The sequence below is a fragment of the Epinephelus fuscoguttatus genome, linkage group LG8 (genome assembly GCF_011397635.1).
Source record: "Epinephelus fuscoguttatus linkage group LG8, E.fuscoguttatus.final_Chr_v1".
Lineage (NCBI taxonomy): Eukaryota > Metazoa > Chordata > Actinopteri > Perciformes > Serranidae > Epinephelus > Epinephelus fuscoguttatus.
The window spans coordinates 10,273,543-10,295,663 of NC_064759.1; the positions used below are offsets into that span (position 1 = coordinate 10,273,543).

At 41.1% G+C, this 22,121-nt stretch overlaps 2 protein-coding genes across 2 annotated transcripts; one reads left to right on the forward strand and one right to left on the reverse strand.

Moving 5' to 3' along the window:
* LOC125892697 (C-type lectin domain family 4 member C-like) lies at window positions 1-8,066 on the reverse strand. The gene is made up of 7 exons (XM_049582848.1): window positions 7,851-8,066; window positions 5,800-5,883; window positions 5,601-5,702; window positions 5,316-5,510; window positions 4,509-4,669; window positions 4,186-4,298; window positions 1-1,089 (listed from the first exon to the last, which is right to left on the reverse strand). The coding sequence occupies exons 1-7, from the start codon at window positions 7,912-7,914 to the stop codon at window positions 942-944; spliced, it is 867 nt and encodes a 288-aa protein (XP_049438805.1). The 5' UTR covers window positions 7,915-8,066; the 3' UTR covers window positions 1-941.
* Window positions 8,067-9,846: 1,780 nt separating this feature from the next.
* tspan13a (tetraspanin 13a) lies at window positions 9,847-21,013 on the forward strand. The gene is made up of 6 exons (XM_049582868.1): window positions 9,847-10,053; window positions 13,019-13,186; window positions 13,402-13,482; window positions 16,817-16,930; window positions 17,041-17,160; window positions 17,271-21,013. Exons 1-6 carry the CDS (start codon window positions 9,991-9,993, stop codon window positions 17,343-17,345), a joined length of 621 nt encoding a protein of 206 aa, XP_049438825.1. The 5' UTR covers window positions 9,847-9,990; the 3' UTR covers window positions 17,346-21,013.
* The last annotated feature ends 1,108 nt before the right edge of the window (window positions 21,014-22,121 follow it).

A 22,121-nucleotide genomic window follows, 5' to 3' on the forward strand; every position in this document is an offset into this window, starting at 1 on the left:
TTGACTTTGCTTTCTTATCTCTCTAAAGGCCCAGACACACCAAACCAACCTCAGAGAACTAGCTGCAACGAAGGTCTCCTGCTGCGTCACCGGACATCACTGTGTCTCAGCCAAATGAGTTGCATATGAACACACCTCAAAAATTCCAACCGACGGTCAGCTAGCACATATATTCTGCGCCTGTGTTTGAAGAAATAACTCTCCACACCAGCAGATGGCAGTAGTCTGTACTCCCTATTCAAAAAGGGAAACCAGAAAACTGTCTTGATGGTAGTTAGGCAGTTAGCAAATGAACACAATCCGATGCTGGCAGAACAAAGCGTATTTATTGTGCGCCACTGCAAAATAACACAAACCACCACAAAATATTTCTGCTTGTACCTAAAGAAAAATAATCTGACCTTATGTAACAAGTTTGTTTTGACCTCACTCCCTCTTGACTTTAGCTGATTGTTTACATTCCTCACCATTTCTTTTATCATGTGCTGAGCTGAACAGCCAATCAGAGTATCCCTCTCACCGACAGGCTTGGCTGCCGTTTCAACATGCTGAATTGACCAAAAAAAAAAAACAGCCAACAGGGGGTGACAGCAGGGTGACAAGTTGTAATGGTGCAGGACACAGCGCACAGACTAGGGCAGCAGAAGCTAACCGATGGGCTAGCTTTGACTGGTGGTGTTTGGTGATTTGTGTGTCAGGGTCTTAATATATACATATATATATTCAGGCCATATATGCCACATACAGTATCACTCAAAGGTACGCTCTGCAGAACTGTGGTGAATAAATTAGAAAAGAACAAAAACGTCCTTAAGCTTACTTATCTGTTTTAAAAAACAGTAAAGGCAACATTTATCAGTTTTGACAAACAAAAAACAACTTTCATAGATAGATATATATCTTAAATGTTGTGTAACCTATTTTCATAATGCATCTGATTCCTAATCTGGTTTGATCAGAGCTCTTGTTTCACAGATAAAGCGGTTATTCATGTTACAGCTCATTTTGACCCAGTTGGCCAGAGGATCTGTTTGTGGCAGAGTGAGAGCACAAGATGCCTGCTTCCCAGCTTGTTGTGTTTTCCAGTACCTGGATAAAAAAAAAGAAAGAAAAGAAAACAGTTACATAATATCAATCTGTTTGTCCGCTTAACATTTTGGGAAATGCATTTATTTGCTTCATTGTTGAGAGTAAAGTCCAGTTCAGACCAAAGATTTGTGATGCGCTGAGTTGAAACAGGCAACTACCTTCAACGTTCTAAAATCCTGTCGGTTCACACCGATGCAACTAGATGAGATGGTGTATCATCTCTATGCAACAACTTTCTATACTTCTGTTCTGATTTGCAGCTTTTCAGGTTGATTTTGTGGCTGAATATAATTTTTAGATTAAAATATGAATGAGGATAGTGATAGTGAGATACTGGCTACAGCTGCATTTGATGATACGGCGAAAAACAGAAACAAAATAAGCATCAGATGGACTGTATTCATAATAAATATGCCACAATAATATAAATAACCAGCGCCATTTAAAGCTCCAGTAGGCAACATTGTTTTGGTATAATTGAGTAAAAATGTTATAATATCCTCTAAGCCAGGGGTTGCATTAACCGGATATTCTCGGTCATTGACCGTTTTTTTTACAACAATGACCGGGAAATCTGAAGGCCGTCGGTCATTTTGACCGGTTGCAATTACCACCCCTGCCCACTTGGCGGCAGAGTGCGCAGTCAGTGGTTTAAGTGACTGCCGTTTTCACACTGCAGAGAAAAAGTCATTCCTCTGCTTCATGTAGCGTTGTTGACATAACGGCATGGACACACTGGACGCGGAACCGAAGCGCAGTGCCCAGCAGAGGAGGCAGTTTTCAGTCAGCGCCCATGTTAACCTATGTGACTGTCCACACAGGCCGCTGAGCAGAGCGGAGCGCCCGCGGAGGCAGCACTTCACTTCGGCATCTGGTCTATTTTTCACGCAAGCCGCGAGCGCTTCTGTCAAGCTGGATAGAGAGGATCATACCAAACAGGAAGTCGGACACAGAAAAGACGAGAGAATCCAGCCAATTTTCAAAATAAAATAACAGCACGCACTGAGGAAAGTGAGGAGAAAATACCGTGTTTATAATTTCAAATAACACAACAGTGCATAATCGAACACATTTTTCAATACCATAATCACTTCATTACAATTTTAATTTTGTGTCACCGAGCCTTCAGGCATAACTACATAATGCCCACACACCGGACGCGTTAGTGCCGTCCGGTGTGTCCAGGGCGAAACCTAATGGCACGGGTGTGTGGATGTCTGTTCATCTTTTTGTTCATGTCCTTATTAATGCACACTTTATAATTTGCTTGTTGGATTTATTAAAAACGAACGAATGAAAACTAAATGTCTTTGAATATCTTTACTATCATTTAAAAACGAAAATTAAAATGACCGGTAAAAATAGATTATGACCGGATTTTTATGACCCTGTCGGTCAAAATGACAGGCGACGAAAAAGTCTAGCGCCACGTCTGCTCTAAGCATAATGTAAATCAAGTGGTCTGAGACAAACAATAGGTTACTGCACCTCACCATGGCTCTGTGTTCAGCCTCTAAAGAATCAGTATCGTGCCGATGTGCATCAACCAATCAAAGGTCAGCTCAGACCACTGCCTTCCTATTGGCTGTTCTACTGCATATGCGCGTTCCCGAACCTCGGGAGTATGTGCGGGGCCGCGAGGGAGGGATGGGGCGGGCTGCTGCGCGGCAAGGGAGAGCCGAGGCTCCCAGAGAGGGAGAAATATAACCAAGTTGGATAAAATATTCGCGTGCTCGTCTGGTAGGAGGGGCTCAGGGTGGAGACGAACAAAACCTAACTCAGATGAGACTCAAAAATCAACCGTTTTCAGGCTTTCTACCTACTGCAGCTTTAATCAGTCAGTGAGAATGTGTGTGTGTGTGTGTGTGTGTGTGTGTGTGTGTGTGTGCGCGCGCAGGTGAGCCGCAGCCAGTGAACACGCTGTCTGTGGTCATTTTGACTTGACCAGCAGACTTCACTACAAGCTGACTGGCTGCAGAAACAAGTGACGTGCTTTACGTTCTAAAACGAGCCGCAGAGTTGCAGGTGACACCATCAGCACAGTTTTTGTCTTTGGTGTCACTCATTGACGTCTACGTGCTTCTTACTCATTTTACCATCTGTCAATCAAAGAAACAGGACGAGCATTACTTCATTTGCCCTAATGGTCACATTTCTCAACAACCCAGTGACACAAACTGTAAAATGCAGTGTACAGGATGGGAGAGGCTGCCAGTCCTCTTGTTTGTTTGGAATCATGATGAAGTCGTGTGTCTGAATGACTGCAGTCATGATTCACTGAGGTTAAAGAGACATATGTGGCATCTTTTGAGTGACACTGGCTACGGCTACATGATAGCTTCTCATTCGGAATGAAATGAATCTGAATGAAATCATTCGGAATTAAAGTGTTTCCAGGTAGTTTACATGAGAAATATTCATTCTGAATGAGGGTTTACACGGGAGATCAGTTCAATCGCCTTTATTCAGGTCTGAGCAAGGTTTGGGGCAGGGAAGGTTTCTGATTGGATAGGGGGCGGGGCGGATGTTACGTGTTTACGTTTACCGGAAGAAAACACTGTAGTCCTCGCTCCGGATAACAAGATGCTTGACAGCGCCGTTATTAGTGCCTTTTTCGGGCGTGTTCTGCTTATATTCTTAAAGCAGCAGTACGACAGCAACCTTGTTCTGCTAATGCTTCATCTGTTTAGCAGGAGAAGGGAGGAAGAAGACCGTGCTGTGGCGAATGGAAACCGGTGAGTGCTACGAGTCCGACTGCTCTAGCTCAGCCCGTTGCTATGCAGCACGTTGCTATGCGCGCTATATACGTCATCGCACCAGAAGGGCAAGGAAACGAGCATGGGCAGAAAGACCGGAATGAACTTAAAGAGGAATGAGTGTATACATGCACACAAAATTCTTTCATTCGGAATGACAAACGGAATAAACCACCCCCTTTAATCGGATTTAATTTTCAATCGGAATGACCATTTTTCAATCGGAATGACCGTTTACATGACTACTTTTAATCGGAATGGCCGTTCATTCCGATTAAAAGTGGAATTAAACTGTCCATGTAAACGTACTGAGTGTGTGTGTGGTTTGTTTTGTGCTTACATCACAGTGAAGTTGGTTCCATCTACCCACATCCACGTGTCCATCTTGTGCAAACCGATCCAGTAGCCGTGCTTGTCATCATGGTAGTATTTTGTGTGGTTATTGATGAATTCCTAAATTTGTGAAATGGGTTTTAATTACGAAAAAAAAATTCTTTGTGTCTGTGCTATAATAAGATAATACAATGATTTCTACAGCACATATGGGACAAAAAGATGCACAACAGTCTGCCATACAAAGATGAAAAACACACATGAAAAGAGATATGCAAAAATTAAAAACACAGCATAAAATATTTAGGACATAAAAGAGATCAGTCTTGCCTGCTCTCCCTGGCTTTCAATCACCACCAGATCTGAATTTGTTTGTCTGCATTGGTCTTGGCTTCCCTGCCAATTCTTCCAACGGGAGGAATAATCAGAGGTTGAAAACAGGTAACAGTTTGACTGAAACAGCACCCAGCCGTCCAGACAGGGTTGACACACTGGTAAACAAGAAGGACAAAACAAAATCATATCACATTTTTTTCCTATTATTTAAAAAATAAATATTATAAAAGTAGAATTTGCACCTCCTGGCCGTATGCCTCTGCCAACCAGTCAAGCTAGTGCATTGATTGTTGACGTTCTGGGACGTCGTGTCAAGTTCTGCCTGTTACATGCATTGTATTCTTACAAAATACACTTCCGTTTTCACAGGAAATTTACCATTTACATACAGTCTCTTTCAAAATAAACGCTCTATGTCAGCACAACACCATGAATTGATGTTTTTTACCTTCAACAACTAACACACGTGGTTGGGTTTAGGAAAAAAGATCAGGGTTTGACTTTATAATTTTGGGAGGTGTGAACACTGCTCTCCCTGGTGACGTTAAAGGACAGCTTTTTTCGCCAGTGTCTGATGCCGAAAGTTACTGCCCAAGCGCTGGATTTCAACGACTTCGGAGTGAGACTGGACTGTCAGATAAATGTAATGGAATAAAAAGTACAATAGTTCCCTCTGAGATGTGGTGGAGTAAAAACATAAAGTAGCATAAGATGGAAATACTCAGATTTGTACTGAAGTGGGCCTATAGTACTTGTTTAAGTTTCTTAGTGACATTCCACCATTCACGAAAATGTTTTCACCTCTCTGTGGACAGTGTAAGTTCACTGGGAAGCTCTCATATTCCAGGATGACTGAGATGGTCCAGTTGAGTCCGTCTCTCTCTCTGATCAGATCCTTCATCCGTCTCTCTAAGTCGCTGTTTCCTGTCCTCAGCTGCAGATTCTGTGCTGTTAGGTTGATGTATTCTCGGTGCTGCTCTGACATGACTTTGTTGACTGCAGTCAGGGAAGAAACAGTTGCTGTTGTACCCACTTGTTATTATTAAACTGCCTTGAAAGTCCTGGAAAACAAGAAGGCAGACTTACAGTGGATGCTGACAACGATGGACACCAAGATGGCAAAAATAATCCCCATACATGCTGCCAGCAGGTGAAGCCAAGTACACGGTGGAGCTTTCTTTTCATTTTCTATTAAAAACAAGAGTAAAGGCAAATTATTATTCTAATTCATAGCAAATAGTTATCATATTCTATGTTGTTTTAGTCATGATAAACCACAAATAACCTGGTATGGCAGGATTTGTGTTGGATGTCTGCTCCTCCCATGCTGTCACGTCGTCATAGATTATTTGCAGGTCAGTTGGTTTCTCTGCAAGAAGCAAAGATAATGAAAACTTGAAGTTCTGGTCAGCAGTGTCTGCATTTAAAGACACAAACAGCCTGTTTACATCTGGTATTAACATACGTCTTGGGTGATTACATTAGATTAGATTAGATTAGATTAGATTAGATTAGATTAGATTAGTACAGGTGTATATGCACCTAATGCATCAGTGCGTCCTCTCTGCATCTTGAGATCTGATAGCTCAGATCACATTTGGAGGTTTTCTGGGCCACATGTGGTCAGCAGTGTGTACACTCATGTGTCCTGGACCACACTAAGGGACCCCCTACTCAGCTGACATCCTTGCTTATCTTATTGAGTATTAAAAATAAACTATGCAGGAATTTAAAAAAACAAAAAACAAAACAATATGTGAACTCACACAAAGGTAACTCCTCTCACTCCTTACGTATGACCCACTAGCAGTGTGTGTGGTGTCTGTATCTGCAGAGAACCTGCCCTCTGTGTGTATTTTCTTAGTTTGGAGCTTTTAGAAATGGTGTGTAGCTCCCAGCCAATAGCAGCCTGAGGTCAGGACTCTATGAAAACATAGCAGCCAGCCGTGTCTCTCCTCTGCTCTGCTGGTACGAGCTGCAGGTCTGTGTTTGTTTGATCGAGGGCGAGATTGAGACACACACACACACACACACACACACACACACACACACACAGAAGAGAAGCCAAATGGAGAGGATGAAGCACACGCTTCAGCTGAATTCACACAAAATCCGCCATTGCAGCACCTCCCTGCAGGGTTGTGTGGAGGTGTGGGTGTTTTTATTCGTGCTTATTTGTGCTTTAGAATGATGTAAAACAACCTCGGTACCGCCACTTCCTTTAGCCTCAGGTTTAAATTCCCCGATCTGTGTGGTTTGGACTGCAGGAGACCGCTGCCGAAAATTCAGCTCCTGGTAAAAACCCCTTGAACAATGAACACTGAAGGAATTCTAACCATTAGAAGTTTCAGCTGGTTGCAATCCACAATCCTCACCACTAGATGCCACTAAATGCCTGTAAATCTTACACACTGCTCCTAAAGAAACTCAAGAGTAAATTTAGGATAGGACTTAAGACTTGAAAAGGTTCAGAAGAATGGATTTAACACAAATACTGTATTTTATTTAGAGTAGTTTACCATGTCACTTTAAAAATGATGACATGATTCATCTATCCATCCATTTTCATCCGCTTATCAAGCAAGGTCGCAGGCACAGCAAGCCAAGCAAAGCACCCCAGACGTCCCTCTCCCCAGCAACGCTTTTTCCAGCGGGAGGCGTCCTGATCAGATGCCCGAACCACTTTAACTGACCTCTTTTGAAGGAGCAGCGGCTCTACTCCGAGCTCCCTCTGGATGTCCGAGCTCCTTAAGGCTGAGCCCAGCCACCCCACGGAGGAAACTAATTTTGGCCGCTTGTATCTGCGATCTCATTCTTTCAGTCACTACCCAGAGCTCATGACTATAGGTGAGGGTTGGGACGTAGATGGACCAGTAAATCAAAAGCTTTGCCTTCCAGCTCAGCTCCCTCTTCACCATGACAGTTAGGCGCAGCGCCTGCATCACTGCAGAAGCTGCACCAAACCGCTGATCCATCTCACGCTCCATTCTACCCTCACTCGTGAACAAGACCCCGAGATACTTGATACTTGAAAAAAAATCAATCAATCAAATATAATGTTTATTGATTGTTATTGGCACCACCTCGGTGTTGCAATGCTAATTCAAACTGGTAAAAAACTGGGTATAGTAACAATATCTGTCAAAGTTTAGGAGAGGAGTAAAAATATATTATATTCCCCTTTTAAATGAAGTGGAGTAGAAGTTTAAAGTAACAGGGGATAGAAAAATGTAAATGCAAGTATCTCAAGAAAAAGTACTTAGTTACTTTCCACCTCTGTCAGCAACTCAGCTACACCATCAAAGTACAATAAAAAAAAAAGAGTACATGACTCACCGTGTTTAGACATACTGTTAGTCTTGAAAGTCACCGTCGCATAATGCAGTTCTTCCCCCGTCATCTTATCAGATTTGTCACAGACAGTTTTCACCTCGTCTCAGAAACAGAATCATGAAACTCAAACCACCGCTGTGGTCTAAATGCATGCTTTTGTGAGTGCAGCTTGGTTTTGCATCAGAGACAGAGAAACCGACTCGAATGGGACCGAATGGTTACAAGACCTGCACTTCTTCTTTTGGCAGCAAAATGTTGCAAGAATGACGAAGTTGTTTTTATTTTAGGGGATGTTGATTTTTTTTTTTTTTCTTGACAGGAACAAAGTTTCAGCACACACTGAGCAAAGACCAGGGGCCGTATTGACAAAGCTTCCTGCTGCTAAGAGTTGCTCCTAGTGACGGAATTCTAAGAAAATTCTTGTCATTGTGACACTGGGTCCATGTGACACTAGGTCCTTGTAAAGATAAAAGTTATTCACAGAGCATCTTAGACCTTAAAGAGGGTTAAGAGTTTCTTAAGCAGAGGAGAAAATGATGGAGACACAGAGAGGTCGGAGAAATATTCTCCAAACGCTGGATGACAGTGAGTAGGCCTAAATGAAATGCTTCAGTCTGTCTCCACCTTCCATCAGCAGAGTGACCACAGTAACCATGACAACACTTTCACAGTCAGCAGGTCATCTCATTTCCACTGGGTGTCCACACCTTGCAGGCTCAATAACTGGCATGTGTGTGACAACCAATCACATCTGTTAAAAGAATGCATCACACCTAGCAACAGGAGTCAATCACACCTCCTCACTATGTAAAAGTTTCTGTCCCTTCCCTGCTCAGAGTTGCTCTGAGAACTTCACTGAATCACTCCTAGGACTCCTTACAAAAAATTTTTTAGTTAGCTGGTTTTGTTTTTAAGGACATTTATTTGCCTCTCAGCATGTTGAAACACAAAGCAGACATAGTTTAGTTTGGTGGACAACAGAGGAAATCTCTCTGCCGACATGTTCCTGAAGTGGTATGGCCCGAGGGATAACTGTCTCCTATCCTTCTTGTTTTGTATGTGAGCCACAATATTCTTGTTGCTTATTGAAATCTTGAACTCTGAACTTTTTTAGACACTCTGACAGAAAACACAACCTACTACATGAATCCTGACATTAAGTAAAGATGTACACACATATAAACATGGGGTTTTCCTCATTCATGCAACTCACTGACACTTATGACCTCTGCTGACTCATGGTTCTCCTCTTCATGTATAATCCAACGGAGTTATTCTGAAGATCTAAATTTACCAACCAAGGCCAGCAACACCTATTCATTTTAGAAAAAACACAGCACTGAAACTGCACTTCTTAAGGTTTTATATGACTTGTTACTATCAACCGACGCTAAAAAAAAACAAAATAAATAAAGAAATAAATAGGTTACTATTTAATTAAGGTTAGATAGGTTAAAAGATAAAAATAAATAATAAAATAATAATGATAAAATTATTATTATTATTGATATTGTTATTATTATTATTATTATTATTAGGCTATTATTATTATATTCATGGATCAACAATGTGTTGTATCAGTGTTTGTCCAGCAGATGGCGACATAAAACTCTTTTTAATGACGTGGAAAATTTGCAATGCAAATTCCAAACTTAAGAAAAAGAAAACCTGTGGGAGAGACTATAAATTTTAATCATAAAGTGTGAAAAAGTATTTCTTTCATTTGAAAAAGCATCTGTAAATCAAGAGAAGTAAACACAAACAAACATTTAAACTAATGCAATCACTTGTTTTTCAGTTTACTGTCACTTGTAAAAAGATTAAATGTCCTGTGTTTTCACCTCGTCATGTGTTTATAAAACGACGTGTAGGACCAACAGTCAGTGACCTTCTCCCCGTGACTCAGAGATCTGGGTTAATTAGTAGCTGACGATAGAAAAGCAATTATCTGCATGAAGAGGTGACTCATGGGCGATAGAGGCAACTGACCAATCAGCGCGCAGGTTCAGTTCAGGAAACGCTCGCTGGTTTCCACCTGCAGACAAGAAGCCACAAGGAGCCGGAGAGCCTCGAGACTGACTCAGTCTCAGTGGGAAATAAGAAATATATTTATATTTTTAAGGACTTCTTCCGGTGAACAGCGATGGTTTGCGGCGGGTTTGTTTGCACCAAGAACGCACTCTGCGCTCTCAACATCCTCTACGTTGTAAGTATGAATTTACGGCTCTTACAGTAAACTGATGGAAGAAATAAGTGCTTAAAAGGCAGCAAGTGTTTAGTCTTTATATCTGTTAATTTAATGCGAAAAGAGGTGGAAATATTTGTTCTCTGAGCAGCTTCCATGTTGAGAAACAGGCAGGTGTTTGTGGTGAGTGATTAGGCCCAGCTCAGGGCCAGTGCTGGCTGCAGTTTCCAGCCAGGGAAATATCTCATTCATAAATCAGAAACTGTGTAACAATGTGCCAAATATCAGACTATTTTTACTTAAGTGGAAATTTCTAGGAATCTTTATTATTATTTTATTTTTTTAAATTATAGCCTACACCTGAGTCATTTACTTCTTACCATGTCCATGACTTATTTTCTATAGTTACTCTGGAGCTGCTGTGTATGTGCAGAAGTTTGCCTCCTGTTCTGCATACTTAAATATAGGTGCAAAAAATGTAAACATAAACATCTAATTTAAATTAGTGTGTTTTATTAGCAGTTGCCTTGGACTCAGGATCTCAGAGACATATTCATTTTTATAAAAGTTCTCAGCCGTAGCAGAAGACCCAAGAAAATTTGATGGTAGCTGCAACGATTAGTCGATTGACAGAAAATGAATGTGCCAGTATTTGTATCATTGAATAATAGTTTGTTAAGCAAAATTTCAAACCATTTGCTGGTTTGAGCTTCACACATGTGAAGATCTGATGCTTTGTTCTTTGTCGTACATGATTGTGAACTGAAAGTGTTTTGATTGGAGACTGTCAGTCAGACAGAATAAGACGTGAACAGAGTTGGGGAGCTGTTAACTCTAAGTAGCTCAAATACTAGTTTAACTGCAATTTGCAGTGGTTGGGTGCAGGGGCAGTTCTAAGGATTTGAGCTTGGGCCTCTGTGGGGGGTCAGGGGCATCCTCCGCTGTGAATTTATTTCATTAACAAGCTTTATTTTAGGCACTCTGGCATCTGATTTACTTAGAAAGGTTTTTTCCAGATGCGTTTTGAATTGGGATGTTAAAGATAGTAGCAGTTGTTAGTAATTAGTGTTGAGTAGAGACAGAATACTTTGCAACTGCTTTCATTAAAATTGAAGCCCAGTTCACATGAAAAATTCGTGACTCGACTCAAGTCGGCTGATGGTGTCACCTACAACTCAGCTGGTCGAATTGCTGGTGGCTGGTTTTAGAACGTAAAGCACGTCACCTGTATCAGCAGCTAACCAGCTTGTAGTGATGTCTGATCAAGTCAAAATGACCGCAGATGGTGTGTTTGCTTGTTGTGGCAGGTGCTCCGTCCCTCTGTTTCCGTCCTCACGCTGTGCCAGCTGTAGCCAGTATCTCTAACACTATCCTCATTCATATTTTAAGAAGCTACAAATTATATTCAGCCACAAAATAAGCCTGAAAAGCTGCAAATCTGAACAGAAGTACAGAGAGTTGTTGCATAGAGGTGATACACCGTCTCATCTAGTTGCACTGATGTGAACTGACAAGTTTTTAGAACGTTGCAGAACTATGCTTTGTAAACAGTTGCTTGTTTCAGGTCCTCTACCTCTCAGAGGGAAATTTTGTACTTTTTACTCCACTGCATTCTGCATCACTTACTTGTTTTACTTATTTTTTGATTAACACAAAATATAATCAACTAAATAACAATGTAAAATTATAGATTAAACTACCCAGCAGTATATAAAGCATTTAAATGAGCTCCAACTTTACCAGCTGCAACATTAAAGTGACGGCTGATGACCCAAAATGCCCTAACTAATGTACTAACTCTACTTACAATCATTTTGTATTAGCATCTTTACAGTGCTGTCCTTTACTGCCACATCTTATACACCAATCAGCCAAAACATTAAAACCATTGGTGGGTGAAGTGAATAACATTGATCATCTTGTTATCATCTTGGATCCTGGCATTCATGTGGATGCTACTTGATGCGCTCCACATACCCGAACACTGTTGCAGACCAAGTACCCCTCCTCATGGCAACAACACTTGTCAATAGCAGTTACCCCCCTGTAAGACAATACACCATGCCACACCACAAAAACTCCTCTGGAATGACATGAGAAATGGGACAAAGAGCATCAGCCTGGCCTCCAAATACCCTAGATACCAATCTGATCTAACATTTGAGGGACCTTCTGGTACCCCATAGGTACCCCCGATCCATGGTGGGTCCTCATTGGACTGGACTTGGCTCTGACCTGTCAAGGCATGGACACAGGACCTCTGAGGGTGTCCTTTAGTGTCTGGCACCAACGCGTTGGCCTCAGACCTTTTAGGTTCAGTGGGTTGTGAGGTGGGGTGTCACCACGTCCTTCAGATGTTTGATCAGATCGGGATCTGGGGAATTTGGACGCCAGGTCGACGCCTTGAGCTCTTTGTCACGTTCCTCAGACCATTCCTGAGCAGTTTCTGTGGTGTGGCATGGTGCATTGTCCTGTTGTGGGGAGTGCCGTTGCCATAATGAAGGCTGCCTGGTCTGCACTGGTGTTTCAGTGGGTGGAGCATGTCAGGTGGTATCCACATGAATGTCAGAACCCAAGGTGATCAATATGTGTCACTTCACCTGTCAGTGGTTTGAATGTTTTGGCTGATCAGTGTAGTTTACATCAACAGTTGGACATCCAATCCATAAAGACACAGATTGAAGTTTTGGGTTTTTTTCACCAAAAAAACATGCAGAAGAAGTCAAAGTAGTTTTTTCAGCGCTGAGTAAAGCCTGCAGTCTTCTCTCAGAGGACATAAGGCCTCCACTGTTAAGGAACGGGAGTTTTCTTTTCCTTTACGTGGCCTGAGAGATGAGAGATTTGAAAGAAACTGAACTGACACTGCACTCTAGTGACTGCTTTACAAAAGCAGAATGTTGTTTTAGTTTGGACAGCAGCTGCTATATGAGAAAGGTGACATCGACTGTGCTCCCCTCCTCTCAACATTGCTTTCCTTTGTGCTCAGTTGGTGAGTCTCCTGCTGATCGGAGTGGCCGCCTGGGGGAAATGGTTCGACCTGGTCTCCAGCATCAGGGTGGTGGCGGGGGTCATCGGCGTGGGCATCTTCCTGTTCCTGGTGGCCTTTGTGGGGCTGTGCGGTGCTGTGAAGCACCACCAGGTCCTGCTCTTCTTCGTATCCTTTGGTTTGTTTGTAGGAGTGCAGGGAGTCGTCTCACACCTTCTGATGGTTGTTGAATGAAAAGTAAATAACCCCAAAGCTCTGTGAGGATTTTGTTCCTCTCACCTGCTGCGATTTGTGTTTTAATGCCTCTTGTGAGATTTCAGAATGTTTTTGTGTTTTTTTTGTTTTTTTTTAAATCCAGTGTGAACTTCCTAAACTTGCTCCAGTACATGATAATCCTGTTCACAGTGTTCGTCGTGCAGTTCTCCGTGTCCTGTGCTTGTCTGACCCTGAATAAAGACCAACAGGTATGTTTACTGTCTGCATACATCACCAGTGATGGCATGTAACTAAGTACATTTACTCAAGTACTGAACACTTGACCCAGAAAATGACCATTTGTATATCAATTACTCACTCCGATGGGTGGACCATGAGGCAGTGGGTCCCTGGGCACACACATGTAAAAAGCCCCACCACCTCTCCTACATAGGACTAGAAACACACACAGACTGTGTAGTGATTGTGCCTCTTTTTTGTTAAAGTCATTTTGTGTCTCTTTGTAATTGCTTTGTGTTTCTTTGAGGAACTTCTGTGGGTTTCTTGAAGTCATTTTGAGTGGGTTTTTTTGGTGGTTTTGCCCCTTTTTATTGTTATGTTGTGTCTTTTTGAGGTCATTTGATGTCTCTTTGTAATCGTTTTGTGTCTCTTTTGGTTGTTTTTTGTCTCTTTGGGGTAATTCAGTGGGTTTCTTTAGGTACTTTAGGTGTTTTTGGGCGTTTGATGTCTTTTTTGGTTGTTTTTAGGGCTGGGCGATATGACCAAAATCTCATATTACGATATAGGTAATTTCATATCCCGATAACGATACATATCACGATATAGCACATTTTAATCCAATGAATAAAAAGTAGCACAAACATGCCCACACACCTCCGCTCAACACTGAGGCTGTACTCCGCACCACCTGATTTGGTCTGAATATGGGTTTTGCTGTCATTTATTGTCGCCGTCTTGCTTGTCTGCTCTTTCTCAGCGCAGCCCTGTGCAGCGCAGCAGAGACAGACAGCGGAGTTATATAAACTCGTTATGTTACTGTAAGTGCAATCAATGAGATCCGTGCAAAGATGGACAGACTCCAAATGATGAAAAATATTGCCGTACAAAGTGTAATTTGCGTCACAGCGATATAAACGATAGAGCAAAATATGAAACGATAGACATTTTTCTCTCGTCACATGATATATATCGTCATATCGCACAGCCCTAGTTGTTTAGTCACTTTTATGGTTACGTTGAGTTACTTTTTGTCTTTTTGTAACTATTCCATGTCTAAGGAAATTCAGTGAGTAGCCACAGGTAATTTTCAGTGTTTTTTGGCCGTTTTGCCCCTTTTATGGTTACGTTGTGTTGCTTTGTGGTCATTCCGTGTCTCCCTGTAATTGTTTTGTGCCTCTTGGCAAATTCTGTGGGTTTCTTTAGGTCTTTTTGAGTGTTTTCTGGTCATTTGATGCCTTTTTTTTGGTTGTTTTGCCCCTTTTTATAGCTACTGTATGTCTCTTTGAGGTCAGTTTGTGTCTTGTTTGGTTGTTTGACATCTGTTTGTAAATCATTTTGTGTCTCTTTGAGGAAATTCTGTGGGTTTTTTTTTAGGTCTTTTTGAGTGTTTTTTGGTCATTTGATGCCTTTTTTTTGGTTGTTTTGACCCTTTTTATAGCTACTGTATGTCTCTCTGTGGACAGTTTGTCTTCGTCTGAGGTCTCTTTGTAAGCATTTTGCATCTCTTTTTGGTTGTTTTGTGTCTCTTTGAGGAACTTCTGTGGGTTTCTTTAGGTCATCTTGAGTGTTTTTTGGTCATTTGATGCCTTTTTTTGGTTGTTTTGACCCTTTTTATAGCTACTGTATGTCTCTCTGTGGACAGTTTGTCTTTGTCTGAGGTTTCTTTGTAAGCATTTTGCATCTTCTTTTGTTTTGTGTCTCTTTGAGGAAATCCTGTGGGTTTCTTTAGGTAATTTTTAGTGTTTTTGGTGGTCTGATGTCTTTTTTGGTTTTGCCCCTTTTATAGTTACTTTGGTTTTTTTTTTAGGTCATTTTGTGTCTTTTTGAGGAACTTCTGTGGGTTTCTTTAGGTCATTTTGAGAGTTTTTTGGTCATTTGATGCCTTTTTGTTGTTGTTTTGACCCTTTTCATAGCTACTTTATGTCTCTCTGTGGACAGTTTGTCTTGTTTGGTCGTCTGAGGTCTCTTTGTAAGCATTTTGCATCTCTTTTTGATAGTTTTGTGTCTCTTTGAGGAAATCCTGTGGGTTTCTTTTGGTATTTTTGAGTGTTATTTGTTTGTCTTTTTAGGTTGTTTTTCCCCTCTTGGTTGTAATTATGTGTCCCTCTTCACTTGTTTTGTATCACCTTGTAGTTATTGTGTGTCCCTTTGTTGTTAATTTGCACCTCTTTGTGGTCTTTTTGTATTTGTTCCTGGTCCATCAGTGACATTTTGGGGGCCATGAGGGCCTTCACTTGCACTTTGGGTCCCTGGGCCTGGTAGGCCTGTTCAGTAATCCATCCATGCCTTCACGGTAAATGGAGAATCCAAAAACGAACATTCATTATGAATTGGAGTAAACGTGGTTCGCAGTCAACACCAGCAAAACTATATCAGAATGTCTGTTTACAAACTCTCACACAGCTCATGCAGTAAGATCCAAGTCTCATTTATCCAGTCGTTATGCTCAGTACTTTCCAAACACCTGCATTCTCCATTAAAACTTTACTATTTAAACACTTGTGCCTAGCGTTCCCTGAGCATGCCTGGCCCGCATGTGCGTATGAGCTGAGCACTGCGCATTGGACTGGAGTTGTGAGAGTTTGTAAATGAATGTTTTTATACAGTTTTTGTGACTTCGATTCATCATGAATGTTGGCCTTTTTTGGATTCTCTCTTCACCGTGGAGGCATGCGAGACAAAGTTTTCTTTACAAATTCAAGATAATGTGGTGAGTGATATTCAAATGGTCATTTTGCATGTGAAGTGTCCCTTCAAGTACAAATTCAAGTACTAAACCATTTTATGCTACTTTATACTCCTACTCTGCTACATTACAGAGGTCAGTATTGTACTTTTAATTTCAGCTTATAATTTCTCATCCCCTTTCTGTCCAGTGAAAACATTTTGAATTGTTTGTGATTGAACTGAAGGATGAAGTGTTCATTTAGGTGTTGACACTACTTCTTAAGAGAAGTACAATTTTTAAAAACCCTCTTGGGTCAGCTGGAAAATGCATCGTCACAAATCTGAAAACAGGGCTGTTTTTCTGACACCGTGAAAAGTTGACTGTTTACAGATACATGGTCGTCAGAGGACGGCCACGCTACAAACACATGATGATCCTATGGAATATGATGCATCGCTGTAGATTAAACTACCGAACAGGATATAAAGGAGTTAAAATGAGCACAACCTGAAACATCTACAGCAGCAAAATGCAACAGCAGTAATTTTCATCCATAAACATTTTATAAAAGTAACTTTGCCTTACATGCTGTAGTATACTTTTTAAAATGTGGTTATTCATGCTGATCCTTCTGCCTTTTCTCATGCTTTTCAAATAAACAAAGACACAACCAGACTGTGATTTTTCATTCACAGAACAATCTGCTGGAGGTTGGATGGAACAAATCGGAGGACACTCAAAAGGACATCGAGAAAACACTGAACTGTTGCGGCTTCTCTTCATTTTCCTACAATGGCACCTGTGCAGCTGTGAGTAAACCAGACTGGACTATTATTTCCTTTTTCCTCTTATCAGCAACTTGATCTCGATTCGCATGACCGCTTCTCTGGAACTGAATTTTCTCCACTACTTCCTGTAGAGATGCTTTCACAGAAATCCTCCGCCGACTTGTAACACTTGCTCGAACACTATCCAGGAGTATGCAGGAGAGGTGCTGCGGTTTGTGGGTGGTATCGGACTCTTCTTCAGCTTCACAGAGGTCAGTAGAATGTGAATAGAAAGAATTGTGTGTGAAATGGGTGCTGATGTAGATATTTAGACAGATAAGCACTGTCAGAAGACTTGATACTCATTTATCCTTCCTTTCAGATTCTTGGAGTCTGGCTTGCCCACAGATACAGAAATCTCAAAGATCCTCGATCAAACCCTGGAGCCTTTCTATAACCACTCAGTTTAATAAACCAAAAAGATTGCACTGCTAATCATAGTTTCTCTTTTTAACTCTGTAAATCACAGTCATCTGGACATTTATAACATTTAAAGTGAGGCTGTGACTTTTGCCGATGACGGTAAAGTGTTGTGTAACAGTAACACAGCGAAAGAGAAGACAGTCTTGAAGCCAGCTACACAGCATCCATCTAAATACCGCTAACAGCCAACATTAGCCAACGAAACTTCTAAGTCTATTGAATTGGGCAAAGGTTGGTTTTGTTGCTCACAAATTCAACTGCCTCACTTAAAATGTGCTGCTCGATTACTTTCATTAAAATGATGCAGTTTTTGTTGCTGTAAATATTTATTGCCTTCCTTTAAAGGAATAGTTTGACATTTAGGGAAATAAATTTGCCAAGAGTTAGAGGAGGTGATTGGCACCACTGTTGAGTGCAGTAAATTTAAAGCCACCACCAGCAGCTGCTCAGCTTAGCTTAGCATAATGACTGGAACTGGGTTGAAACAGGAGGAGTCTATGTTCCCCAGTTCAGTATTCTGTGAGGACACATTAACTCTCCTCTTGTGTTCATGCCACTTTCTTGTCACTCTTTATCCCTAAAATAGTTACTCTGCATATTAATACATCAAGGCATATCAGACAAAGAGCCATTAATACATTAAAACTAGTCCATACCCATTGAGTGCACAGTTGCCCACGTACAGTTTTACATGGTGTGTGTTTGGGATACAGGTCATAGGAAACTGCAGATTAAATAAGTCAACTGAACACATTAAGAAGAGCAATGTATTCAGACAGAGTTTTTGTGAATTTGATAGTACGATTGCCATTTTTAAGCATTTTTCTGTTGTTATAGCGCCACCCAGTTACCAATTAGAGTTAAATTTCTCCAGTCACCTTGAGGCGTCCTGTTCTACATATCTACCAAGTTTAGTAAAAATCCATATGGCAGTTAGGCCTAGATAAGAAATTAGCTCTCTAGCGCCCCCATTTTGTTTGATGGGGTCAATAATGGAGGGGTCCCCTCAGATTATGTGTGGTCATATGCCTACAAAGTTGCGTTGTGATGGGTGAAACCCTTGAGATGTTATACACCTTTATGTGATGAGCCACGCCCTCCGCAATATTCATTGCCTTACAGAAGCTCAGTTTTAGTAAGTTTTCCAACTTTTGCCAAGAGGGAACTTTAGATATTGGTCCCTAGATTATGTTCACCCAGTTTCATGCAGATCGCTCAGACTTCCTAGGAAGAGATCGATTTTAAGTGTTTTTCAAAAAATTCAAAATGGTGGAAAATCTATATATCTGGAAGTTATGGGTTCTGGAGGCAAATTTGCTCCTCATGAGGAGAGGCATCTCTGTGCAAAGTTTCACGTCTCTACAGCATACGGGGCATGAGATATGCCCATTCAAAGTTTGCAATTTCAATCGGTTGCTATAGCGCCCCCCTTTGGCCAATTGATGTAATATTGCTTCATTGGCATCCTCCCATGACCCTCTACCACTGTGCCAAATTTCACATGGATTGACCAAGTCAGGGAGGAGAAAAACACGGAACAGACACAGACAGAGTTTTCGTCATTATATAGGAAGATGTAAGTTTAAAATTGACAAGTAGGAGTGTGTCTGAAGATTTTTTTTCCCCAACCTTAAATTGTTTGAAGATGGGAAAAGTCAGTTGTTATGGATATCTCACCTTAACCTGACCTCCTAACCACCTGTTAATAAATGGGACTTAACCCTGGCTCTAACCCTAAGTTAGCCCTCTTTTGATTCATTTCATTAATTCATTCTTATCATAGTTTTATAATTTGTTGGGCTGCAATTAATAACAGAAACAGAAAGTACAGCTATATTGAGACAAAGACCTGTGCCAGTACAGTTTCATCAGGGGCATATTAGTCCTCTAACCCAGTGGTTCTCAAATGGTGTGCTGTGATAAGAATTCAGGTGTGCTGTGGGATTTTTTTAATAACCACACATTAGTATGGCAATATTCTATTGTCTATACAAGAAGTGAATTCATTTTTCATCGGCTGTGTCAGTATGTTGAGGCGAATAACCTTGATTTAAATAACCTTCACTGGGAACCTGTTTGTCACCATTCGCACATGGGAATTATAAATGTGTGACGTATCAAAAGCTTTGATTGGCAGCCAGTATGAGGTATCATATTATTTTAAAGGACAAAGCAGTGAGTGGGACAATAGATTGCTTTATTGTACGGAGCAAATTACAACAAAGATCCAGCGATGACGACCTACCACTGCAAGAGAAGAGAAAAACTGTCAGTGGACAGTATCATGAAAGCTACCTGTCTTAAATTGTGATAAGAGTGATACCACGTGTTCTAGAAGCTATTGTGCACAGATGTAAATACAGGTGTCTTGAGATTTTGGTGTGCCCTTTAGGATGCCTGGGCACAACAAGTTTGAAAACCCCTGCCCTAACCTGACCCATGTCATGTTAAGTGAGCTGGGGAACATCTTTCTCAGGCTCTCATAATGTGCTATAAGAGTTGGGTACATGGGACCCTTTATCATGTTCCCATATAAATCTGGGGAACATAAAAATGACCGTGAAACGACTCACCTGGCTCTGTCTAAAGGAGACAAACTCCAGCTGCCAGCACCTCTGAAGCTCAGTGATTAAATTACATCTTGTTTTAATCCGTGCAAAAAAAAGGAAGTGTAAAATTGACTTTTTATTTTTTGTAACAGAAGGTTAGTGCCAGGGTGTAGTGACTTCATGGAGATGACAAAACAAAGAGGATATATCTCTCTGCAAGACAGCAAATAGGCTTGATTCCCAAAATGTCAAACTATTCCTCAAAGTGAAACCTGACACACGTCTCCCCTCCTTTAATTCTAATCTGTCTCAAAGTGTTAGACATTAACAGTGGCTCTGTGTGCTCACCATGCACACACCTTATGCAAATAACATGCATGCTCCACGGTGGCTGGATGACTGTGCTCACCACTCCCAGCCCCACTATTCATGGGTGACCACACACACATACTGGTGTGTGCTGCAGACAGTGGATTTGGGTGTTAGGTGTCCGTTAAAACAGGACAAGATCAAATTAAAGCCAAACCTGTTTCAGCATGTTAGCCACACTGTTATGAAACCAGCTTTGCTTTTGTTTACTGTGTATTTATTGCTCTTTGTTTCCTGTTTAAAACACATCACGCTGAATCATGGTGTCCTCATATTAAGTGTCTCGTTTTCCGTGGTTGTCTAAAAATAAACACGCAGCACACGTATGGAAAATGTTGTATCTCAATGCTTTGCTTGTCAGATTAAGTGCTGATAGAGAGGCGTGTGTTCAGTCAGGAGCAGGCAGCTCGATGCCACATGACTCGCTCACATTCCTCACCACAACCAGGATGCCAACCAGGAACTGAGCTTTCTGTTTGGATTCCTCTGAATGTGTAACAGACTCATTAGACGGTCCAACCTGTTCACCAAGGTGACTGTGAACTCAGCTGCTCTGCACTGCCAACATGTAAAAATAAGTCATTGTGTGCACACCTTCTAATTAACTGAGATGTATATTTAGATCTATTAATTTTACAAACAGCTCATTCTGTGGTAGCATGCAGTGACAGGGTAGAGTCAGTTACATGGCCTTATTTAGACACTAATAAAATATTTAAATATCTGTAGAAGTTTCTGGAAGAAAGACAAACGTATATGGATGGTTTAATAGTTGAAGATGCTCATGAGTGTGTGGCTGTGCAGGGATAACGATTAAAATACATTAAGAAGTATTGGTGTATATATTAATGCATGGGTGGCAGTAGCTCAGTCCATAGGGGCCTGGCTTAGGATCAGATGGTCGGTAGCTCAAGTCCCCGTACGGATGGAGCGTGGACTGGCAGCTGGAGAGGCACTGAACCCCCAATTGCCCAGGGTGCCTGCCCAAGGCAGCCTCCTCACTTTGACATCCCTCCATTGAATACATGTAGAGGTCCTTTTTTGTATGTGCGTCTATTTCGTGCTTGTGTGAAAAAAATTGAATTTCCCCTCGGGTATTAATAAAGCGTATCTTCTTCTTCTAAATATGTAAAGTGTTGCCCAGTTTGTCTTATTGCTTTTAATCCTGTGACAGTGTTTAATGGCTGCGTAGTTTTCACAACAATGTCTCAGTTTGCAAAACTTAGCACAAGTTTTCAGGCTTGATGCAACACGTACAGATCATTGAATCAGTGCAACATTAACTTCATTACTGCTGCCCTGTGTTTCAGATGTAAGGCAGTGGTGGGAAGGAGATAAAGGTAAAATGAGCACATAGGGTGAATCTTGGCACATTGTTAAAGTGGCCTACTGGATGTTTACACATGTTTGAAATATCTCAGGGATGGTGTCTTGAAGGAAAACAAACTGTGGTTGATAGATAGCAAAATGAAGTCATGCAAACAGCTCTGTGAGACTGCACTTCAGCACACTGATGTTTCAGCTAAATGAATCACTGTAAGACTTTACCGCCTATAATATAAACAATAAACAACTGATCACAAAAAAGAAAATGAAACTAAACAGTAAAATAAGATCATTTTTAACTCAATGAATAAAAAGCTGTGAAAACCATTTATTTGTGCTCCTTGTTTGCTGACAGTTAGAAATGCTGTTAATGATGTGAATTCACTTACATCTCAAGAAAAGACATTTTAATTCCCTGTATCTTCTGTCTCCTCCTATACAAACCACTGTCTGTTGCATCAAACTCATGTTTCTTTGCCATAATGACTCCTTAAAAATATATACCA